This window comes from Necator americanus, chromosome V (assembly GCF_031761385.1).
Source record: "Necator americanus strain Aroian chromosome V, whole genome shotgun sequence".
Classification (NCBI taxonomy): Eukaryota; Metazoa; Nematoda; class Chromadorea; order Rhabditida; family Ancylostomatidae; genus Necator; species Necator americanus.
This window is the reverse complement of record NC_087375.1, coordinates 1,427,169-1,453,103: the sequence shown is the minus strand read 5'-3', so window position 1 is coordinate 1,453,103 and position 25,935 is coordinate 1,427,169. Positions and strand designations below refer to the sequence as shown.

At 40.0% G+C, this 25,935-nt stretch overlaps 1 protein-coding gene across 2 annotated transcripts; it reads right to left on the bottom strand.

Annotated features, from left to right (window-relative positions):
- RB195_012643 (uncharacterized protein) lies at positions 1-25,935 on the bottom strand (the record flags this gene model as incomplete). Of its 2 annotated transcripts, none has more annotated exons than XM_064202107.1 (18): positions 1-129; positions 1,363-1,471; positions 1,589-1,722; positions 1,779-1,838; positions 2,572-2,677; positions 3,283-3,383; positions 3,441-3,542; positions 3,599-3,686; positions 3,802-3,941; positions 4,776-4,870; positions 4,928-5,033; positions 5,269-5,343; positions 5,432-5,518; positions 6,151-6,210; positions 6,686-6,780; positions 8,185-8,327; positions 16,620-16,703; positions 25,859-25,935. In XM_064202107.1, the coding sequence occupies 18 exons, from the start codon at positions 25,933-25,935 to the stop codon at positions 1-3; spliced, it is 1,791 nt and encodes a 596-aa protein (XP_064057987.1). The 2 variants fall into 2 exon arrangements, with proteins under 2 accessions (XP_064057987.1, XP_064057988.1); XM_064202106.1 differs by lacking the exon at positions 25,859-25,935 and adding an exon at positions 17,097-17,140.

Here is a 25,935-nt window from a genome sequence, read left to right as displayed (position 1 = left end):
TTACTGATTGAAGCCGAGCGCATTCATCAACTTCGACTTCAGACCTGACGAGGAGTGGCTGGTCGTCATGCGAGATATCTGCGATGACGTCATCATGTCGTCATTGGACCGCAAGGATGATGGCTCCTGCTGCAAAGCGACACACATCACAACACGAAACGATTTCATCCGCACCACGTAGCGGAACGCCGTAGATCACGCCAAGCGAACCGGGAAAATTTCCGTCTGTGCCCAGCGGCGTGTCAGCGGCGGTTCGCTCGCGACTTTGGATTGTTGCGGAATAATAAGGAAAGTGAAGGGATTTCAAGTGGATGCGTAAGTGGGAGCATGCAAGTGTACTGAGAATAACCCCATATTCTACGAAGATCATTTTGTTTGTTTACTTTCTGCGTCTATTCATCGTGAATCCTACAAAATATGTTTGCAAGCGTGACTGTTGCATGACAAATTTTTAGAAAGCTGTATAATTAACTAGAGTCCGAAATATTGCGAGAACAGTTGTCAGAATAACACCATGATTGGAGTCAGAGCGTGTGAATAGACAAAAATCGTAGGACAAACAAAAAAAGTCACAAGTATATACCAGGGACGTTGTAACATTTACGGTCAATCCTCAGTGACTTCAAACACATTAAAAAAAAACAATTACCATGGTCTAATTATGCCGAAGTGCTGACACCAAGCCGCACCCCAACCTTAACAAATGTACAAATCCAGGAAAGTACTGCAGTGAGCGTGAGACTTCTAAGCACAGCAAAGCACGCTAAATTGCTAGTCACACACACGCACACACAAACAACTGCCACATGCAGACTACGCATTCATCGAAAAATCAAAGCAACCAACAAAAAAAAAAGAATTTTACACATCAACTACACTAACTCCGAAACCTATGCTAGCTAACACAACATACAAAGTTGACTCCGAAAGCATCGACATCTCCTCGTGTGTTATAGAGATCGATTCAATCAGAAGCCAACTCACCAAGGTGTTACGCCAACCTGTACTCGCGAGCTATATCCGAGAAGTTGGTTCATTCGCTCATGCTGCGCAGCGCGCTGAGCCTACAACATAGCAAAAGCTGTTTTGCATAGGTCACATCAAATACTATATTACGATTCACTGATTGAATAAGAGCCGGTACGCATACGCACGGTTGTTATGTACGAAGATACGGGAACAAACTCCAAAGTTTACTTTTCCTACTTATTCTTGTGAGTGATTAGACGAGTCGAAATAGATAAAACAAGAAGAATAGCACTGAGAAAAATGTAAGTAAAGAAATGCCTACGTGTATGTTGGTGAGAGTTCGTTTGATCGCACGACCAGTTAGCATATCGAAAAAATAAAACATCCAGATACCTGCTTCTTAGCTCTTAGCGCAACATCTTCCAAAGTCTCAGCAGCTTCATACTTGCCTTGGCGTCGATACAAAGCACCCAAGTTCTTCAACGTTGTTGTGACGGTGGGGCTAAACGCCAAAGATTGATGACGGCCATATAATTCTTCAAACTTAGGAGAAGAAAATAACGTAAAAGTTTTGTCAGTTATTTGGTTTGTGCATCAAGGAAGAAAGAGAACATCCAACCTGTCAACCTTAGCTGCTTTGTGCCAACCACCATGGTCGTTGTAGGCAATGGGACCAGCGTCTGCTCCACCTTTCTGTTTGATTTCCTCACGATCTTCGGCGATCTGCCAGATAGGTTTGTTGTCCTCGCCAATCTGAAAAAATGAAGGTATCTATTAATCATTGGGACGACGGCGATCCTCCAACGTACCTTTCCAAACTCGCGCTCATGAGCTCTTGTTAGAATCTGCTTGTACAGCTCTTCAGCCTCCTAAAATAAAAAGAAGAGATAACGAACCAGAAAAGGGTAAACCAGAAATAAGAGTAATTTTAGGCAGCGAAATGAAGTCAAAAACAACTATAACACCACACAGAGAGCGCCCATGATGCTGAGCGCCCAGATGACATTCAATTATATGCCTTTCGATAACGCAATGGAGACAAAGTCTAGCTTTAAAAGCAGCACACCAAAATTAACCAAGATTCACGTTGGGGTTTCCTCAACAAATGATACTGTTCGAAGTGTAGATCACGAACATGATCGTCACCACGCTCACCCTAATTGTCTTTTTTTCAGGTGAAAATTCACCAGCATTACTGGTTCACGATTTACTGGAACGTTATCACTGAGAAGAGACGCGGTTTTACGACAACTGTATTGACGGCAAAGAGTATGATGGGCAGTTTTCGATCAACGATTGGAATTGGTGAGTTGAATTTCCGCTTCCTACCCCAAATTTATAAAATGTATGAAAGCGACGCTTCTAGATGAAAGGATGCCCACTGCCCTTTACACAAATCAAATGAAGCTGTTGGCATCGAGCGGATGCTTCCAGAATGTGAAGAAAAAAAAAAAACAAACCCAACACAGAAATCCGCCAAATACTAACGTAGAATATTATATTAAAAAAAAACTAATACCACTAGAAATCGCGCGAACTTATCAAGATGGCCAACATATTACAACCTTATTGAGGGGAGTCATAATATTTCCTGAAACTTACCTTGTACTTTCCCTGTTTCAGGTAAGCAGAAGAAAGATTGTTCTTGGTCTTCGCAACGTTTGGATCATCCGGTCCGAGTTTGCTTTCGTAGATTTCTAGCGCTCGCCTGAAATAATGCTTAGAGAGACATCTCTACAACGATTAGTCTGGCACCGTTCCATTAAAAGAGATCAATTACAAATATTACTTCTTTGCAACGAATCTACTCTCTAAAAGATTCAACATTGAATCTCATCACGTTCATGAAGAGGAAGGAACAAGTGCTAGCGAGCCCCCATTGCAAATTTGGCGTTAAAATTACGCCAAAGTGTATTCCATGTACTTTAGGCTTAAATTAAGTTAAAGTACATTCTATACTTGTTCAAAAAAGAGTAAACTCCGGACGTTTAGCATGATTCACAACCACACAGTTTCCATACGAACTTCACAAAAACGAACGACATAGACTCAATTAGGGATTGTGAATAAAATGTTGGGTCAAGACTGGTGGGTTGTGCAGGAACCCAAGTTGGAATTCCCGTTACATTGGGATTGATAGCACTTGCTAATTCAAAAACAGTAGATCTTATGTGCAATCTGATGGGTGATTCGTCGAGCCGAAGTTGAGTGGGGAAAAGAAGAGAAGATGAGTGAGTTGTCACTGAACTCGCGCATGCGAACACACATTTCCCCTACTTATTTACGTTATCTTACATTACGTTACGCACTCACTTGTAGTATTTCTCCACTTCCTCATATTTGCCTTGATTCTGGCAAAGAAGAGCAAGATTATTGAGTTGCTTTGCAACGTCAGGGTTGTCGTGTCCAAGAACCTAAAAGATTCTTTGCCAAAAATAAGAAACACCAGTACATTTTATCTAAAAGCATACCTTTTCCCTGATTTCTAAAGCGCGTTTGCAAAGCGGTTCCGCATCTTTGAATTTGCCTCGTTTACCATACAAAACTGCCAAGTTGTTCAGGGTAGCGGCAACCTAATAAGAAAAGATTCACTAGAAAAATATATAGACGAGGCGGGAAGACAACGTACAGCAGAATGGTTTTCTCCGAGACACTTCTCCCTAATCGCTAGTGCTTCATTGAGGAGATTAGCGGCTTCCTTGTATTTGTTTTGGTCCCTGTATAAAGGATTATTTAAGAGGCACACGTCAGTATACTCAAAAATATAGGTATACACTCTGATGTCACATACTACGCAATCAAATCAAATAAATCTCCAAACTAAGAATTCACCTGTACACCAGAGCGAGAATGTTAAGCATAGTAGCCACATCGGGATGATCGTGGCCGCTTGTTTTCTCTAAATCTTCAAGCGCTTGCTTACACAAAGGAACAGCAACTTCATAACGGCCTTGCGAAGCGTACTGGATTACCTGAAACAGAATTACACGTAATACCAGTATAACAACCACAATAGGATAATCATGAGGATAATTTGGTAGTACGTTAAAAGATAGGTAGAATGAAAGAAATACAAAACTAAAACTCATGCACACTAGACGAGAACGACAAGATTGTGCAATTTACTCCTCAGTAATCAGAACAATAGAGAGATGTTAGGTTCCCAAGCCTATACAAAAGACGGAGGTAAAAAAAAGAATGAAAACTAATTCGCAAAATTAATTATCGTTCCCAAATGGGTCTCTTCTCCCATAAGCTCTGAAAGCAATGCATTCTACAGCTTTAAAATGTCGTTTTCATGTCGTTTTGACTCAACTATATATCAAAGGTGCCGAGATGAACTGGAACTGCGTGTTGCTGGTCATGATAACGGGCCATTTTTAAACTACGTGTCAAAGCTCCAAGAAAAAAAATAACAGAACTTAGAACTCTAATATGCAGTACTTGGTGCGAAGAAAAAAATTATTAGGAGAAACAAGATCATGCTGTCACAAGAAATGTGCCAGACCCACGAAGAGGACCACAAGAGATTAGAAGCAACCTCAATACGTATGTAAAACAGGCAGCTTATCAACGATTTCTTACCTGCTAGTGAACGATACAAATCGTTAACACGAAAACCTAATGAAATAGCACTCAAACAACAACCTAACTTACAGACAACACCTCAGATAGTAACTGAGTCAAACGCATAAGATACTGAAGTCAGAATGATCTTGATCAAATCATTTCAGAAAATGCGGCCAATCCATCGATAGCTATTCCTGCCATTTTGGTATTCGAACCAGATAAAATGACAAGCTAACCAGGTTGTGAAGTGTGCGAAGTCTTGCAGGAATTTCGTAACCAACGGATGCTGACGCAGCCATGGAGTGAGCAGGAGTTGGTTGCGCAAATTGACCTAAACAACTTCCCTTACTAAGTTTTGATGGAACAAAAAAAAGTGGTAAGATAGTACTGGATTGCAGATCCTCCTCATCTTCAGGTCCAAAGCCAAGATCTTGGAGTGTGTCATTTGTTGAAGGCACATTTGCCTCGGACGGTGCTGATTTCACATCATTTTGCTTAAACAAGTAAAACTCGAATAATACCTTTGAATATAACTAGTTATGTTTTGATGGAAAAATAGCAAATCTTGAGGAGGAATAATAGTTACAAACAAATGAATCCACTCATTTTTGTAATGTTCAACACATTTTCACTATCCTAATTAGACAGATAAGTGGTCTAGTGATTCCAGATAAGTCATAATATGTGCATAATAACTTCTGCAAAAAGATGAGTTGTAGTAGAACTCACAATGTCGTCATCGAACTGCTTGATGGAATTCATGTATTTGAGATGCTTGTTCTCTTCCTCCAAAGTGGCAACGCGCTTTAATTGCAACTCATAAGGAATCAGACTTCGAAAGAAGGAAACAACAACAACAACAACAACAACAAAAAGCATTAGCAACAGTCACCTGTTCAGAAGTTTGCAGTTTGATTTGAGTTGAACTCAGTTCATCACGAAGCCAGGCATTTTCCTGGCAGAGGCGACGGCGTTGAGCCTGAAACACAATTCACCCTCCGTCATGTTGTACAGTGATTGAAAGTTTGGCTGCTATAATTAACATTATCTTGCATAAGAACTGTTCTTTACATAGTAGCTATATTCTAAGAAAATCTTAATTCTGTGGTAAAGACGATAATATGACGAACCATCGTAGTACTTTGAGCTGATTGGTCATCACCCATGACGCCCCCACCCCCCTCCCCCCTGAGGGTCAAAAAGCTATGAGAGAAGAAAAGAAAAACCGATTATTTACAGAAGAGGAAGACAAGCGCATCGTTTACATTTCTCTTTTCTTTCATCATATTCTTGATTCTCTTGTAACTGTAACCAGGATGCTGGATGTACTTCCACATATACTTTTCATGTCGTTCAAAAGTTCTGAGTTATATTATACATTCATTTACTCTTGAGTTTCTGCGTAAGGACAGAACTGAGAATTCTCAAGTATGGCAATTTGTAGGTTATCATAACCATATACAATATACCATATTTAACCATTATATCAAAGGATAAAAGACAAAAATCACAGGTCAGTGAACTCATCTTTGAAAGAAGTACAAGACTGATGTTGCCCACTGCTACTGCTTCACAGTGTGGACAGTTTTCAACTTATAACTATCAATTTACCTGATATTTCTGCTTTTCCGCTTCAAGATTGTTGAGATGAGACATAATAGACATCATCATCTAGAAGAATGAAACAATAAGATTAAACTATTGCTTCACGAAATTTACGAATACTAGATATGGAATTTCTTAGCGAATAGATTAGGCATAGGAGTGTAGTTCAGCATCAATTCCCTTTCACAATCCTTAAAAAGGCGTTTGAAAGAGCCTTGGTTGCAATCATGTTCGTGTTTTCAACGAGTGGTTGAACGATGGCAATCTGCCTTGCTTCTGCAATTTTGCAGACAACCATCTGCTTATTTGGCTTATATTATTAGGATTGCAGACGACGATGGAATCGTTCTAGCGCATAACAAGTTGCATTGAAGAGAGCACGGGTGCAAATTGATGTTGTTAACACCCTTTTTCTGGATTACTAGATGGAATTGAGCATGAACACGTTCATAATCGCGAGCAACACCCCCTATCTTTATCTATTCGCAAAGAGATCACACCAATGTCTTAAAAAAATACTATATAACCAAGAACAACTAACTGTAACTTCTTCTAGACCATTTGAAATATTTGCAACGTTGTCAGAAATTTGATGGTGCTTTTCACGGGGCATAGGGGCTTCATCTTCACTTATTCCTGAAATAATTCGATCAAAACGTCAAAGAATAAAATAAGTCACGATTAGAAATTTGTCAGTATCAAAGAGAACATTCGGAGATAGTCCGGCTCCAATATTCGTAGAATCTAAGTTTAGTTGTTCGAATGATTGAATGAGGAACATAAACATAAGCTTGCCCTTATTAGTGCTTACTGATTGTCTTTCTTTTGAAGTGATTAACTATGGTTCTTTTCCTTACATCTACTGAATCTTAAGGTTTGCAGTATCTTCTTGAGATTTAAAAAGATTTCGAAAGCACCAGCAGAAATCAACAAATGTGTTGTTTAAAACCATGTTACAGCGTTGCGTATTCGATTAGGGTAGGGTAGATTGAAGAAGGAGTGTGTGTGAGGAAGAGAAAGAAGGAAAGAAAATGCGTGCCTTGCTGAGACGCGCCGCGATCGCGCTCGCGTGACGGCACTACATATTTGGCGAAAAAAGGGGGAAAGCAAAGTAGGGGAGCGATGAGGGCTTTAAGAAAAATAGCGAAGGAACAGGGAAAAGCCATGCGTGGTCAGAGATAGAACAGCTGCTTTAATGCTACAACCTATTGTCAGATCTTTCATGTTCTATTGATACCAAAAATTTGGAATCACTTGCGTTTACACATACTAGTAAAAGAAAGGCAAACGGAAGGATTTATCTTATCGCCATGAATTCATTTCCAAAGTGGTAGCGCAAAACAGAAAATAGCACAATCGATCGGTAACGAATGCACCTAACCCACCCAACATTATCGTTCCAGACTTTCAGATGAGAACATTACTTCTATGCATTTGTGTTGATTATTTCAGCTATGAACTGAGAATAATTTCAAGAATAAGAATAATAAACTGGATAGATTCATTAGTAGTTACAGCGATCAAAAAGAGGGAATCAGAAAGAAGAAGCAGCAAAAAAGAAATGCGGCGTACCAACGGGTGAGCTTTGTGCTAGCTAGCTATCACATTTTGTTACAAAATCTTTAGAAAAAAAAAGAGTGCAGCTGTGCTGCAGAATCTTCGCACTGAGAAATGCCGACAATAATTTTAATATAATCCCTGAAACATAGAGAACAGAACGATGTGAACAACGTCATAAAGGGAAAAAAGTGACGGGAACTAGGGCCTAGTTGATGAAAGACCTGAGATACAGCTTTAAACTACTTCTTTTACGATGAAATGAATCAATCTTTATTAAGTCATAGTCGCAGTTTGTTCTAATTCCATTACATTTGCAATTTCTCCAGCTCCAGGAGAGCAGCACTTCAAAATGCAAAAAAAAACATCACTCTTGAAATCAGAATAGCAATAAGAAAAATTGGTTGTCACGGCTTCCAGCCGTTATTATCAATCTAGAGTTTTTATAAATAAAATCCGAAACGCTCATAAGGGATTTCAAACCTTTTAGGCTGCTCTCCAGCGTCGTACAAACAGTGCTGTGTTCATCACGTAACGCTTCAAGCCCCTGTTGTACAGTTCGGAGGCCTGTGGCGACGTCTTCTTGCGACATATTACTCATCCTCGCCAAACTTTCGATCTTCCTCCTTAACATAAATATTGAATTTGAAAGTCTGCGGGAATATTGACACAATATAGGCAGAGCAGAAGAAAAAACAACAGATTATAATTTTGGATCTACGTAAAGAAAATGTTCCATTCGTTTTATGGTGAACACTGCATTTTGTAATTATGGCTTATTTTATTGCATTTAAGCTTCTATTAGTGTAATTCATGTGCGCGGTGTAAGCACACAAGATGCACATCTGTAGTCGCGACAAAACGACATGGAGGACGGTGCAGTTGCGTAAAGGTCGAGTTGAAGTGGGACCATTGCGAACTACAGGAATGGTAGGTGCTAGCATGGGTCCCCATTAGATCCCAACCTCTACGCTCCACCTCACCGCTTCGAGCACAGCCGCTTACATAAATGGACCGTGGTTCATGTCGTTTTGACTCTTCTATGGCTCAGTGAGACGTACCTTATTTTAACCCGAATCAAATTATTTAATGGTTAACTTAAAATGTTGTAAGAAGTGAAAAAATAAGGAGGAATCTGTAGGCTAGCTTCAAGTTAGCAGACCGAACTGCTAAACGCACAGCACACGATCCCTGAGCATCCAATTTAGTGTGCGTTTGCGGACGAGAGGCAGATAACGAGGTAATATTTAAGAGATTCATTGCTTAAATATTCAACCATTCTCAAGAAGATATTTTTCAATAGAATAAGCAGCACTGTGTGGAGTGGCATCCCAAAAATGATATGCTTTTTAAACCGTATAAATTAAAGTCGGGAAAAATGTAGCTGGCGGCACTTAACTGCGGTCTTATTTGTGGGTGTAAATAACTAAATCAATCGGGGGTCCTATAAGCTGAGGATTAGCAAGGAGGATCTAAGAGGATTTATGAAATGTAAACTAAAGTTACTGAAAGAAAAAAAAAGAAGATAGACTTTCCAGGAATAATGAGAACGCGGTTGAGTTCCCCCTCTCCCTCATCCCCAACTACAATTTTCCTCTTAAAGTCTAAACAGAGTGGAAATGGAGGTTAAGACGGAACTAGTGAACGCACAGCACACACATCCATAAGCATTCAATTTCGTGGTGCGTGTGCGAACGACGAGGAGGGCAGGAGGGGCGAGGAGTGGGGGAATCGATTCGGCCACGAACACATCCCAAATAACTGTGTCAACGCAATTTCGCGATTGACTGATTCATTCACTCAGGCTATGGAGGGGGGGAGGGGTAAGTTCAGAGGGTTGCGCAACTTATGAGACACTTCAGAGACATACAATGAAAACTACATTAATGAGAGCGATATCTACTAACGAAAACTCCGTATTGATTTAAAAATTAACAAAAATTAAATCAGCATGAAGAAACCAAAAGCACCATCTTTTACATTACGAAATACTCTCTCAAACATCGTGTCACATAATGCCAAACTCTTTTTTTTTACCCTGCGCGAATTTAAATCTAAAAAAGGACACCATCGCTTATGCATCAATTTAATACAGTGCTAGACGAAACACGAATCATAAACAGTTAATGTGATGTTTCGAGTAATACGTTGTTTCTGTGTATGTGAAATGAAAACCTGCTCTACAAACAGTATTCCCAACAGTTCATTGAAAGAAGCAAAAAGAATGAATCCGACTTTTACGCTTCTTCAGGATTTTCTTTGCAGAATGTAGAATAAAACTATGAAAACTGATTAAAAAAATAGTCGATAAAGTCGAGGAAGATCCAGTGTCACTGGGAAAATGTTGATTTCGCCTCGAAAATATTACGGCAAAACCTACGTTTTGAATTTCGCTGGACAAGCGGGAGCAAAAATCCGCTGTCACACGAAAAATTTTCATTTTGCTGCAGAAACCCGTAACACTACCAATATGTGATAATGAAACTATCGATCACGAAGAAAAAATCTGAAGCCAAGGAGGAGAAGTCGAGGGAACCGAGTTCGCGCTGATTTTCTTTTCAACGGACAAACGGAGCCAATTCACATGGATATGAGGAAAGGTGAGAAGAGGTGAAAAGCCCCGTATATGAGGGAATGAGCGGACAGCTGGCTGTGCTATGTCCTCATTGTGGTGACGATCGATAAATCGATATCGGGCGGCGAGGATTCGTCGCCGTCGCCGGGCCGCAGGTGGCCAAAGAAACGGACGTGCGCGCGCGCGCGGCACCTTCCTGAGGGTCCGGTTATGCTATGCAGGTGAATTGACGAAGCAGCACGAGCCGACGGAGGAGGTGAATGGAACGTAGGCGTGGTTCCCGTCGTCACAATACGCTATGAGTCATTTACGTCGATGGGCGCTTGACGCGAGCGAAACGTTGCGCGTCGATCGCCGCAACCGCTGAGGAACTGTTGGAGAGGAACTGTTCAAGGAGTCGTGAGTGGTGCGCCAAACCCTGTGAGTTGATCCATTTATTTGAATACACTCCCGGTGCGCTACAGAACGAAGAAAGGACGGGACCAATTGCATTTCCGCCTAAACTTCATAGTTGTAGTATGTAATCGAGCCAAAACGACATGAAGCACGATGCATTTGCGTACGCTCTCGGAACAGCGCGGTGGAGGCAGCGGTTGGAACCGAGGTGGGACCATCGCAAAATGCAGCGATGGGTGGTGCCAGCAAGTGTCCCAGTTCGCTCCTAACTTCTACGCTCCACCGTACCGCCTTGAGAGAAGCCGCGTACGCAATTGCACCGTGTCTCATGTCGTTTTGACCTTACTATATGTATAGTCGGATCAAAACGAACTAGCAAATGAAGCAGCGCACTCCCAATCGAGATGGGACCTTCACTAACTCCATCCATCGCAACAATGCGAGTGAAGCATGTGATGGTCCCACCTCGATCTTAACCGCCAGCTCCACCGCGTCACTTCGAGGGCAGCCGTTTGCACTCGGGTTTGCCCCTTTTCAGGTCGTTTTGACCTGATTGTATAGTTCAAATTTTCAAAATTAAGATAGACAGAACTTTATTAGTCTATGATATGTTATCCTTCACCTTCTAAAATCCTCTTCCAGGTTTTTGTAGACTTTAAATACATCTCTTCTAAAATTCACTTGTTCGTGACCGAAAATATCCCATTAGTGCACCTAAAAAATCGCATCATTTGTGGAATGACCCAACATATCGTCGTTTCTACACATCCGCATAGCGTTTCAAATGGTCCTCACGGGAAATCCACTTTTCCACACATTTTTCAATTAAAATATGCAAAGAATCGAAAGGAAGCGGAACGGGTTCCGCACTGGAACGTTGACCTTCAACAGCTGAGTTGATTTCAACATCAATCATCAATGTGAAGGACGCTAGATAGGACTCCAGAGTGCTTCAAAAATACTTCCGTATCTGGTACGGAACGAAAATAAGCTACGAGTGGATTCACATTATCGCCTTACATTGGAGAAATACCTCCATTATGGCCTTACATTGGAAGAATTTCTCCAATGTAAGTCCGTAATGTTAAGGGCCCTTGTTTACGGTCAAATGCATCGAAATACAGCAAATCATCCTCATGTCTCCTCACAAACGCTTCCAGATTATTCATTGACAGCGAGTAAGCACTGATGCAACGTTAGGAAGAACCATTCGAGACACATTCGAGAGAACACAAACAATCAACTGCTGCCAACAATTAGGTGGGATTCATCTTTCCTTTGACACATCTGAGTGACTATAACCAGTCTGAAGCCCAGTAAAAATTTGAGATCGACGTGCCATTATGATTCCGAATCCATCGAGTGCCCAGCCATCCAGTTAAAGAAAATACCAGCAATGTGAGGATGTTGGGATCTCTGTGGGCAGATACAGAGTCCGAGGCGTAGATTATGAGTATGAGTGGTGTTTTTAGTGTGTCCACCCTCAATTCCCCCTAATTGCCGTGGAAAACGGCATGGAAAACGGCGCGTGTACCTACGAGGTACTTTAGAAAGCGGCACGCTTATGCACGCGCCACATCCACGGGCAAGCTGTCGGGAATCAGTGAAGACTCTTCAGCAGCCTATTCAAGTAAAACCAACGTATAAGCTGCTAAGGAGACCGGAGCGGGTACAAAGAAGCACGTTTTACCGTGTCTCGTAGGAACAAACATGATCATAACAGCTATACCAAATGTCAGGACCACTTAACTGCCGCGACCTACTGCAATCATTTGGGAGATGCAACATTCCCCTTCACCTTAACACTATTTTTCGTTAACTCTCTATTGAAGAATGTACTTTTCATCGTTGTCCTAAGGTTGCATCTAACAAGTACGGATCTAGGCCTAAAAATTTGTGTAAATTTGCGTGAACCACTAGGAATGATGCTGTTCCATGTGGAATTGGCCTAAAACGTGCTGTATCTTGGTGTATCGTGATGCGTTCTGTGAGCATGGGCACTGGACCTTTTCCTTTTCCTTTTTTCTTTCTTTTTTTGTTTTCCATTCTTTTCCCATGATCTGTAATAGTGTATGGGCAGATCTGTGTAGTTTTATCAAAGTCTTTTTCCATTAATCTTGTCGTCTGTTTTGCTCCTAGAGCACCTGTAGGATTTCAATTTGTAATTATTAGATTTGTGCTTCATTTTCTCGTGTAATTGTACACGATTAACATCTTTCGTAGTCGAAACTCTAGGGAAGAAATTTCTCGCCAGTTTAATAGGTTTTTTTCTTCTGACGGAAGCTCCTCTCAAGTAACTCCTTAACTCTCAAATAACTTTGTAGGGGTTGAATTTCTGAACACTTTTCGTGTAGGTTTGCAAGGCTAGCGTTAGTTTTCGTTGAATTTTTGGACTTTGTACGCTTCTGTTAAAAAAAAACGCTAACTTTGCACAGCTCCAGAAGAAATGGACGAAAAATTTAGTCCATACAAATCTAAACCTTAGGAGCGTTATAGGAACAGAACAAACAACAAAACTTCACCAAAAAAAGAACTTTGCTGAGGCCGCCTAGTCCCAGCTCTGCACTGGTATACGAAAAAGGAATGATAAGTGTCAAAAACAGGAAGTAATTACTCCGAAGAGCTCGTGGTGCCCAATAGAGACGACCCGCATTTATCGAGAACGTAACGCATCGCACGGTACAACGATTCGATCCGAATTTAGGGTTGAGCCTGACCTGTTCTGAAATGTGGCGAGACTGAAGGCGTTTCAGATGAATAAGCAGAACTAGCCACAAGACTAACTGTCTCTGACCTCCTGCAAATTTCAATAGAAAACCATTGAGTGTTGCTTTTGAAGGGAGACTTTTCGTTTGTAAGGATTCAATTTTTATCCTATTTCTTCTGTGTAATTGCGAGATTACAAGATTGACGTTTGCTATGATCGAAATCATAGTAAGATCTAAATATCTGTCCAAGAAGAAGGCTAACTATGCACGATTACACGAAAAGTGGTACAAAAATCCAGTTTCTGAAAACTGATGTCTTTGAGGAGACATCCTGGAATCGGGAGAAACTTCTGAACTTAAAAAAGGGTTTTGGTTCTATTTTACGACTAGGAAAAATGAAACCCGTGCACAATTACTCGAAAAATGGGACAGAAAGCGAATCTCTGCAAACTAAAATCTTAGAGACATCCTAGGAGTTCAACGAACGGTAAAACTAATGGAAGAGGTCTTTGTTGGGACTGTTTAAGCCCATTTAGAATCACAATATGAAAAAGAGAGCGGAACACTATAAAAAACAGGAGGAAATGAAGTCCTATGAGTTTTCTGCATACGGTAGATGGAGTTCAGTGCACTCTTTCAGCGAGGACGCATTGTGCCGTCATGTTACCATCGATTTTACAGCAACCGTCTGTTTTGTTGAGGATGAGGCGGGGAATCACTACGCTGGGAAGTGATGCAGACTTTTCGTTGTAGGGTGCACACAACAATTTTATCTACCTCTTCAAAAGTGCGGTTGAGGCGGGTCCAACAGCGATCAGACGTGTGTAGTCACGCACATCACCACACATCACACGCCTATCAGACTGGAGCGACAAGGAGATGGATATAACAGAGTATTTCGCTACAGACAAAGCAGAGTCCCTAGATGTCAAGTTGGTGGGACCTCGTGCGCTTGACTTCAAGACCCCTTTTTCAAGGGCAAGGACAGAACATGAGCATTTGTGGTACGAGAAATTTTCGATCGAAGACTCTCCTAAGTTCATCTCCCCCTTTGGTGTTGTGGATGAATCAGCGGTGGATAACTGAGTGGTTGGTGGATTTTTCGTTGAATACATTCTTAATGTTGTTGACAGCTGCCGATGTTGAAAGAGCCGCTGTGTTTCCGTTTGTGAAATGCGTTGAATCAATAGCAACGAGCTGTGCTCGGCTGAACTTTTTCTTTTTCTGGAACTGTTCTCATCCGATTACATCGGAAAAGTTATAAACAGCTGGTCTCCGGCTAAGAAGTTTCATTGTTATTTCGATAAGAAGTCCAGAAAATGATGAAATCGCAGAAAGCGAAAGTGTACGTAGTTGTGAAAGCCGGTGCCGGCGTGCACTCCGGACAGTGCCGCCACAACCATGAGACAATTCCTGACATTCCATGCATTTCTTTATTTTTTTTTTATGAACCTAGCACATGTACAGTCAAAACGATATGGAGCATAGTGCAGTTGCGTAAGCGGCTGCGCTCGAAGTGGCGCAATGGAGAAAGCGGTTGGAAGCGTGGTGGGACCATCGCGAACTGCAACGAAGAGAGGTGCCGGCAATGGTCCCCTTTCAATCCTAACCGCTGCTCTCCACGTCTACATAAAAGACATGAATAGCGCGAAAGGTTTGAGTGAAATTTTTGCTGGTTGCTCCTCTCCCTTAGCGAAAATACGTGTGAATCCTATACATGTCGGACGAAAAAATGGATTTTTTCAAAATCTAACCTTCTATGAAAGGGAAAAACAGACTTGAAAAGACAAAGTATTTCTTTTTACCTACTTTCGTCTGCATTTCTTCAATAACAAGTTCGTCGCATGAGAGTTCTGGTGATGGCTGGTGTTCTATTGATAGAATGTAGTCGAGTCAAAGGGAGGTAACGGTTCGGATCCAGGTGGGACCATCGCGAAAAACAGCGATGTGTATGGCTAGGAAAGGTCCTCCATCGGTCCTAACCACTACTTCCCACCGCACTGCTTCCAGCGCAACCTCCTGCAGCAACTGGACCGAACTTCATGTCGTTTTTACCCTACTATAACAGGTCTACTGTTTCCTGGTTTTTTTTTATCCGGGGACCCTTGTGAGGACCCTCTCTGGCGCCCCATTTCAGCTCTCTCGGACACTTAATATTTTGACGGACACATCTGGCATCTCATTTTGCTAGCACACCTCGAAATTTTCGTGACAGCACGCAACTTTGCATGGCTCGGCGTGCTCTGGCGACAGATAAAATAGAAAATAACCGGGAGGGGAGCAGCCGGCGATGCACTTTGCTCTAATTTCCGTTCAATGCGCCTCACATGTTTCCTGTGCCTTCGTTAAATTTTCAAGAAAATTCTTCCAGATGATGAAGATTTGTTGAGGTTTGAAAAAAAAAACAGCTAAACTTGACAGACCGCGATCAAGCGTTAAGTGCCAATTGTTCGAGAAGCACATATGGCCTGCTCACCCAATTTCAATTTCATTTCAAGCACAGCGTTGGTGTCGCATTTTTCCATCGTTTGAGAGGTTTTCTGCTTAGATTCGACATTTGCTGAACGCGGAGGCGTTTGTAACAATTTCGGATAGGCTCACAATTGAAAATCATTACTTTTGTGTGCGTTGCGAAAGCGGAGCATCCAGGAGCGGAAAAGCACGTCAGCGATGGAATTCCTCTCCTGGATTCTGCAGATAGTTATTATACATGAATCATTTCTAGTCGAGCCGTTCGGCTAAGAACCAGTAAATGGGGAATTTTTAATAAAGGGAATATTTTTTTTAGGAAATTTAAAGGAATATCCCAGTGATTTTTTTAAGTAGAGACAAGATTTGGATATTGTGTGCTTTGAAGGATTGGTAATGACTCGACATGTGCTACTTTAATGACAAATAGTTAGTAGTTAAAAAAGAAGTAGCTCTGTAGCTCGTACAGGGGATTTCAGCCATTCTTCCTACATGTAACCTACCTTACATGAGGATTGAGGTGAAAACGGTGTTGAAGGAGCGGTAGATGATATTGAAGTGGCGGCGATTCGCCGTATTATAAGGTGGTGGACGTTGCCAAGTAACGCAGAATGCAGGATTAAAGCCTATCAGAGCTGGTATCAAAGCAAGACAGGATTCTTTATCCTTCCCATCGAGGAATATTGGCTTGGGAATTCAATAACTTTGCAAAACACCTACCTTAGTCGCATGGAGAGAAACATGTTAGGGAGAAGACATGAAGAACTTACTGTCGATATGCCTGCATAGTGCTCCCGGCAAGGCTCATTGTTCCCCAGAGGTCTCTGGTTAAAGCGAAACCGAAACGACGTCCTCTGAAAGCATCTAATTCATCCGAGAAGTCTAGGAAGTGTCTGAGAAGAGCTCGCTAATCAAGGAGGCACAGAGCAATACAGAAAAATGTTGGCGCGAGAGTTGTCTTTGTGGATTCGGAAAAAGTAAAAATTTAATCTAAGATTGAGGTTTCTGGAAGAAGTAGCGAAGAAAGGTGCGGTGATAGCAGAGAAGAATCGATTCGGTTGGGCAAATTCAATGGAGAAGAAGTTGAAGACCGGCAAGGAATTTGCAATGGAATGAGAATGAGGAGTTTCGGCTGAGCGTAAACTGAAATCCCCAGCAAAGACGCTGATGATTTCTAACCTAAGAGAAGAGAAAGAGCGAGAAAAAAGAAAAAAAAGTGGAAAATCCTCCCTATATAGATGACATACCGTTTTCTTGCTCCATCACCACCACATACTAGCGGACAAAACATGCGGTGGTGCAGACGGGAATAATTAACGTTAAATTCAAGAGAGAAAGTTGCTCGCAACACAAATTCGCCCTGAGGAGAATACTGAAACTGAGTCGAACTTTCGCAATCAGCCTAATGATGGGCTCTGGTTCCACAAAATCAATATAAACTCATTTCTAGCGAACAGCATAGCCGATGAAAAGCGCATCGAACAATGAGATGATGCGTTGCGTTGTCGCAACGACAAGATCGAGCACTTGATTAAGGTCCCGAGGACAACCAGGATAGCACTTTGTGTTTGTCTTCGTGAATTTGGCAGAATTTTACTGCTAATGCTAAGTATAATTGATATATAAGAAAATACTGTGGCGAGCACACCATCACAAACATTTATTTACCCATTTGAATATCTCAACAAATTTGTGATCCTTTATTTTTTTTAATTTTTAGTTTAATTTAGTGCAAGTAACCTTGCGTATCAATGAATATTTGCCCCGTTAATGGCGTGGAATAGGCGATGCAAGAATCAGAAATATAATATAATAATAAAATAAATCAGAGATATAGTACAATAATACTATATAATTAAATATATGTGGAAAAATAAAATAAAATAAAAAATATGGAAATGAGTTTTAAATAAAGTGCAGAGCGTTAGCACACGAGAGCAGAATATCTGCTAGAAAAGCATTGGAACCATTCTGATTTTCTGTTAGGAACCCATCCAAGAATAACAAATGAATGAAATTGTGAACATTGAGTGCTAATCAATTACCGATGACTTTATGCCGTTCGTAACTCTCTGTGAGCTATAAGATTATCCCATATGCAACTCCTTAACACCATCCAGACACCGGTACTTAAGGATACCGCACAGTGCGTAGATCTCATTCGCCTTAGGTGATGTAGATCGCCAATCTGTAAGAAGGCGGTGGTTCACCAGCTTCGTCAGCGCGTGAGACTAGCGAATTTGTTTTCGTGGTTGGAGTTCTTGCGTGCGTTTGCACTTAGAACGATATATCCAGGCTTGGCAATGAGAGGGGAGGAGTCTGACAGGATGAGCATATCATGAAAAACCTGGAACCATTTCCAGGCCTATGATGAAGACGAGGTTGTCGAAACGTCAAGTCATAAACGAGCTTTCGCCAAAAACTCGTCGGCAAAGCAAGGAATCATAAATCCAGCTCTCAGTGTCGAAGTTTCAAGGAAAGAGAACTCGGAGATTGTTTTGGTAATGTTGAGTATATTTGCTATATGTATAAGAAATCAATGTAGGGAATACACAGCCACATTTATTCACTTATTTGAATAGCTCTATATATTTATATTTATTTATGTCTACATGAAAAATTAAAAGGATGTCTTTATCTAAAAATTCAACTACATATGTAGTATTAAGTTACATGGACATAGAGAATTAGTAATTCGTTGGGGTATTCGAATATCTAAATAAATTCGAATAAAAGTCGGTGGCGGTATCCTCGCTGCGGTATTTTCTTATACAGTAAATTTGGACAGTTCTAGCACCAAGGCCTTTAATTTTTATACATATCCAGGATAATCGTTGCGTATTATTTCCTTAAAAAAGTAATGTATTAGCAAAGTGGTGATGTGGTGACCGATTTGGGTAGACAATACATAATTCGTGCGTTATTTTTACTTGATTTATTGTCTTAATTTTCGAAAACGAAAAAAAAAAAGATTGAGAGGGGAAAAAATTCTTATTACACCTGCGCAAAAGCTGAAAAATACTAAGTAATGCTCTAACAATAGTAGTAGTTGCTCTTGTGGGTATATGTGTCATCGATCGGGACACAAAAAGACTAGGACATGTGTGGATGGGCGCCTACGGGTGGCACAACAACTCAGGAAGAAAGAGCCGCTTCCTGGATTTGAGACGACTCGGGATTTTTTTGTTGTCCGGAATTTTAGACGTAGAATTGAAGCGGTAGAAATAGGTTTAGCTCTGGATGTTCATTTTGGCTCATTTGAAATCCTATGCAGATGCTAAGAAAAATAACTTAAAGAAAGGAAAAACTACTTGAAAAAAAACTTCTCGGGAATAAGAAAGTTAGAGCAGTGATTGATTAGCAGCACATTCTCACGTTCTCAGAACTGGAAATAATAATAAAAGAAGAGTGAATCAGTATGTTGGACGGCTGAATCCATGAAGAAATGCCACTGTAAGATTAATTGGGTAGCATCATCGTATGCACCTGCACCTATACATGATGATTCGTTCGTAGTGCAATTTTAAACTGTAAGCCGTGAAAATACCTCTATTCCCATCAACGTTCAGCTAATAACTGAATTTTTTGAGTGAAAACTCTTAAATTTCAAATCTCAGTAGTCAAAATCAATTCATTAAATCCTTAAATCCGGTTGTAATATGGTTGTATTGTCTGAGAGGCGCCTAAAAATGTTCAAAGCGAAATCACGGACTCATTGTTGTGGAAGTTTTCCTATCTGTAAACACCTATATATAACAATTTGTTCCTAATGTAGTTTTAATTCTGTAAACAATTATTGTAGGAAAAGAGCTGGATTCTCAAATGACTAATAACTTCATGTCGTTTTTCGTTTTTGACACTTTGTGAGCTACAAGATTGTCTTACAGGCAGTCCCTTAACACTATCCAGACACCAGCACTTAAGGATATTACACAGTGTGCAGATCTCATTCGCCTTAGGTGATGTAAATCGCCAATCTGTAAGGACGCAGGGGTTCACTTACCTTGCTGGCGGTGGACTCATCAGTTTCTTCTCACATTTTTTATTTATTATTTATTTATTTATTTATTTATTTATTTATTTATTTATCATAATTCGGAATTCTTGCATAGTGTACATAGAACGATATCTAGGCTTGGCAAAGAGAGAGGAAGAGTTCTGGATGGAATATGCACAGCATCAAAAACCTTGAACCATTTCCAGGCCTATGATAAAAACGAGTTTGTTGAAACGTGAGCCCATAAATGGACTTCCATTAAAACCTCGTGGGTAAAACAAGAAAATATAAATAGAATTCGATTCTCCTGACAAGAAATTGTTCAAATCAGAGATCAACACCACATGAAAACCGACGAGGCTAAGATCGTAAAGCTGACGTTTCATTGCAGTCGAAGAAACCTGATCTCTGGAGGAGAATGAACAGTTGCTGTGAAATAGGACACTCGAACACCGATAGAGATTGTTGAACGAATATGTATGTGCGCATAGTTAACAAACTTAGACAAGCTGATGAATGAGATCCTCAACTGCGGCGGTTTTTCAATTAAACACATTACAAAATAAAGAAAAATAAGGAAAATTTATTTTAAATTAATTTAAAAAGTTTCATAAAATAAAATAAATTCTAGAAGTTCTTTTAAATCTTATTTCTTATTCTCATTTATAATAAAATAATTTTATAAAATTCTTATAAATTCTAGAAATGCTATGCTTTAATTCAGTGGCTCATCTGCATCCAAAAAATGTTCTTAAGAACTCATTTGTCCGATTCCGAAGGTTCTGAAGGTTTCCGGCACCTTAATTCGGATTCTTTGGGACAAGTAAGGAGCGGAACTGCACGTATTAAAAGAAGAAAAAGAAAAATAAAGAGAGTGTGGCGAAGAAATGAAGAGAAATGAGAGTCAGGAGATTCCGAGAATCCAAAACTAGGTCTCTGGATATCGAGTTCAATTCAATTCACTTCTGATATTATAATTATTCTAGTCTAGCAAGTTTTGAGCTATTATTACTATTAATTACGATAATATGATTACAGTAAGACTATCAACTTGCTAATGGAAACGGAAAAATAATGAGGGAAGAAAGGGCAAGCTAGACGTAAGGAAATATCGCGATCTTCTGCATCCAGCAAAGTAACAATGAACCTCATGTTTGTCTTTGCCTCCTGCTCTTCGTCACTCCGTGTTCTATTGTTTATAGAACTGTTTTCCATAGCACTTCGTCATTTTCCTGATCATAATTTTTTGTACAGTTTGAAGGGGAGGTTAGGCTCGAAGATTTGAAGTGGTATAACGGCTAAACCTAATTCATCCATAAAGACTTCTACTCGTATTAACCACAAGCTTCTTCGCTCGTTTTTCTCGGATGAACTAGTCAAGTTACGAGATTGACAGCACTGATATCAAAAAAAATCTACAGATTTGGACACTAAGGTGATCTCCAGGAGCTCAGAGCCTGCTCGGAACCTTTTATACATGAAAATTCTTAGCAATACACATACAGTTATCATTCTTAGCTAAATCTCTATGATTTTAAAATGATTCAGACGCGGGGCTATTCCTCTCTGTTTTTGGCATCGTGCATAAGGTTGTTCTTTTCTGGGAAGGCACATCCAATGCTCCTATTCATCCTTTAAAAGCTTGTCCAAAAAAAAAACGAGAAGAAATGGATTACGTTTGCAACAGGAGAAGATGCAGAGGAAAATGGTATGAATAAATATGAATCCTGATCGATGTTTATCTCAACTGTATAATTCCGAGCACTTTTTATTATAATTCCATATGGAGGTTCGTTCTTAAATTTTTTTTTTAGTTGCACTGCATAGCCAGAAATAAAAATTCAAAGGAACAATGTCGGAAATTTTCTAGCAACGAATTCATTGCGGATAGTAGGGCGGCTTAGGGTTTGTAGGTAGACCAGGGACGTCTTTGATTTGCTGTGATTTTGCGCTTAGTGCAGGATCAAAATATCCCAAAAATATTCCAACTGTTATTAACGTCCGCTTCTCGGAGAAAGGTCGACCAAGAAATAAATCCGGAAAAATTGAAAACATAATGAGAAATGGAACCTCTTTGGTTTCTTTGCGCCTAAAAAAGTGACAAGCGTGAGTGAATTGGAACGACGCTGAAGACGTTGGCTGTCGGCGGATGAAGTGAAAAAAGTGAAATGGAAAGATTTTAGGGTTAGATAACGGTCTCGTAACATTACAGAAAGATTTTTGTTGGCTGTGGATAATGGGAAAATAATTTAATAGTTGTTCCTTGAAATGTTCAAATAACTCATTAGAGGTATTCGAGGTTTCAATGAACAGCTAAGAAACTTATTATTGTCGTTAATTTTTCTTTTTTTAATTTTTTTAAAAATTTTTTAATGCTAATTTTTCTTTAGTTTATTATTATTGTTAATTTTTAATTTAATACATTTCTATTTCTTCCCGTTTTTTTTTTAATTTGTCCAGATTCATTTTAGCCAACTGTTCCTCTATAAGCGAATTTCAAGAGTAGTTGGGATCTTTAGGACAATTCTGATGTTGCAAAAAGCGAAATAACAGCAAATCAAAGAGTTGACTCTAATCCTAAAATTAACAACCTTAATACTATATTTATATATAGTAATTTCTTTGTCACTATTGTTTCTAAAGAAAGAAGGGATCGAATCATATCACTTTTGAAAGTTTTTATCTTCAAAACTTGGATATAAGTCACATTCGATGGTTTTATGACAATTGAGGAAAATTTTTGAATGCAAAGATTCCGTTTACGGTAGCGGTAGGAGAGCGTGTCCACGAAAAGAGCAGAATTTACAGAATGCTTCTCCGAAGGAGTATTATGAATACGAGCTAACAACTGCCACAAAATATGAACGTGCTCCCGAAGCGGTGTACAACACATATCCTATAAATGTTGGATTTATGGCAGATCTTGGAGGAAATTTGACAGAAAAAAAAAGAGGAAAAAAGAACGTCAGAACGAATCAAAGATGAAGTAAAAATGTATGTTAATAAAGGATCGTATAGAAAAGGAACAAAGAATGGCAATCGAAGATAGATAAAGATAAAAGATAAATAAAGATAAAGATAAATAAAGATTTTTTGAGATAAAATCAGCACAAGAGGTCAACACAAAGTTAACTCGCTGGTTCTGGTCTAAATTTTTTATTTTTTTTATTTCCAATTTTCATTTCATTGATTATAAATATTCCTTTTTTGTCTGCTTTACGCTCTAACAATTTGCTGAACAGTACTAAAAAGTATTCAGTTTGGCTAAAATTTCTGCCTAATTTTTTCTTCTTTCAAACTGTGCACTAAGGGCAAGAAAGGCAAGAGCAGAGGGGTAAATTTTACAATAGAGTAACTAGATTTTGAGATTTCGTTTGAAAAGGTTACTGTAGAGATGTTTCTATGCATGTTAGACATTATATTATCCCTTAAGCGGCCTTACTGTCTGTTTTTCTTTAAATCTGTTGAAGAACTCAAAAAAATCTAGAAATAATTTCTCCACCGGGAAAATAAACTGGAAGCTGGGACTTTCAGAAATCGAGGCGGCCCTGCTGGGCAGATCAGATGATACGATTGAGGCCCGAATGAGGCTGGAAAGGAGAGAGAGAGGAGGCCCACCAAAACAGAGATGTGCGATTGTGTCATTTGGGTGGAGAGCGTGAGGCATTAAGTCGGATCGATTTCCTCTTAATGATTTCTCGGCTCTCACTCTTTTATTCTTTTGCAGCTTCATTGTTATTCTATTCAACTTTGAATTCTACAAAAATTCTGCTAAATTTTGACCTCAAAACTCTACAAGTTCGTGCTTTTCAACAAAAAAAAAAAAAGAAAAAAATAACAGACACCATCGTCGGATTTTCATTTCAGGAATAAATTCGTCTGCAACCGTACACATATATGTCCTTGAAGAATTCTCTGTCATCAAAAACGAAATATGAGCTAATTAGTTGAATGCATGCATGCCACATATGGGTTCTGGAACATTCCCTGTCCCTCATTAGACGGCCACCACACGTACACGAGGGACGGGGACTATAGAATGCAACTGAGAGAACTCGACGACATCGATGCGCTTTATGTCCAGCGCCGCCAATTACTCCGGCTACACACACACCAGTCGATTGCTGAGTCCGGCCGGCACCTCACTTCTGCAGAACGCAGAACTCATTTCGAAATCAAACCTCTCCTGAGGTGAAGTTTAGTTTCAAAATCCTGAAATATCGTGATACAAGGATAAGGTTGAAACACTAAGTTGTGAAGTTTAAAGGCATCACCTCACGAATCTGAGGTGGTACGGATTTCAGGTGGAGTATTCGGGGTTGTAGATGATGGAGGAAAGGGTGATTCCGTCCATTTCTTCCTAATTGCCGTAAAAAACGGCCCCGAAGAAACGGCACGTGCATAGGGCTGGCGCGCTCCAATCGAACTCCTTGTAGAAAATAGCGCGCCGGAACGCCCGAAGGCGTATCTTCCGGGCCGTTTTCTACGGTAATCAGGAAGAAATGGACGGAATCACCTCCCTCTCTATAATCTACGATCCCGTATACGAATACTCCACCCGAAATCCGTACCACCTCAGATTCGTGGAGTGATGCCTTTAACAATCTTCAAGTCAATCAATATATGCTGGACACCTTGTTGTAATGGTCGAGTTGAAGACTGGGATAATTCTGTTTTGGCTCTACTTTTTGAAATTGAAATAGTTTTACAGTTTGAAATATAAATTATATAATTTGAAGTAAATACATTTTACAGTTTGAAGTAAAATGTAAATGTGTAAATGTAAAAATTAGCCCACAAGAACGAAAGAATTCTGGATTTCCGTAAAGAATCCAACCACGAATAACAGAAATGAGTCCTCATCGGTTAACAAGAGAGACTTTATGCGGTTTTTAACACTCTGTGAGCTCTAAGATTGTCCCACATGCACTTCCTTAACACTATCCAGACTCCAGTACTTACGGATACTGCAGAATACGTGGATTTCATTCCAACGATACGAACTGGCCTTAGGTGATGTAAATCACCAATCTGTATGAATGTAGTGTTTCACGAACCCAGTTAGTCAGTGAGGTTGATCAGATTGTTTTCGTGTTTGGACTTCTTGCGTGGTGTACTTAAAACGATGTCGACGCCTCGAATAATTTTCAATCCTCTTATAAAAAATAGGTTACCGAAATGTCAGGGCATAAATGAATTTTCACCTCATTGACAGGAAAAGATAATATAAATAATGTGAAGATTTTAATTGATTTTCTTGAGCTGTAGCCAAGATTGGTATTGATCTTCCTTTATTAAACAATAGCTAACGTTTCGGCGTTATCGCCTTTTCAGAGCCTGAAAAATTCAAAGCCATTAGTGATTTATCCTCTCAAGCTCCTCATCACCCTACAGAGAGCATCCAAACGGTACAACGGACCCTACAGAAAGCATCCAAATGTGTTGCTGTTTAAGTTTGCCTACCGTTTGGATGCTTTCTATAGGGTGATGAGGCGTTTGAGGGGATAAATCACTAATGGCTTTGAATTTTCCAGGCTCTGATGAGGGCGATAACGCCGAAACGTTAGCTGTTGTTTAACAAAGATGATCAATACCAATCTTGGCTACAGCTGAAGAAAATCAATTAAAAACTACGCTTCAACATGCCGAGATTCAAAGACAGTCGAAAATGGGCAATGTGGGGATTTTGCTATTAATTAAGAACCCAGGAAAAGCAAGTGAAAAGAAGTAAGGACATAGTGCTTATGAGATTCTTGTGAGGAACCTTTATTAGTCTAACGTTTCAGGTTTTTTTTCAGAGGTTTGCAGAGCCCTAAATATTCAGGCGGCTAATATTTAATGTCATAGACTAATAGAGGTTCTGTCTAAAAACCCTCACAGACACATTACTAATAGAAAGCATAGAAAGAACCATGCCGGGGTTCTGAGACACGAGAATATTTGAACTAGTAAGGAGACACTTCCCTTGAATGCAAATAGAAATAGAAACGCAAATGGCTGGAAATCCCATACCTCCTGCAATGCACGAATGTTGCATGAAAAAACAGAAGGAAAAATCCTAGCACATTCCCGTATTTGGAGCGATCCAT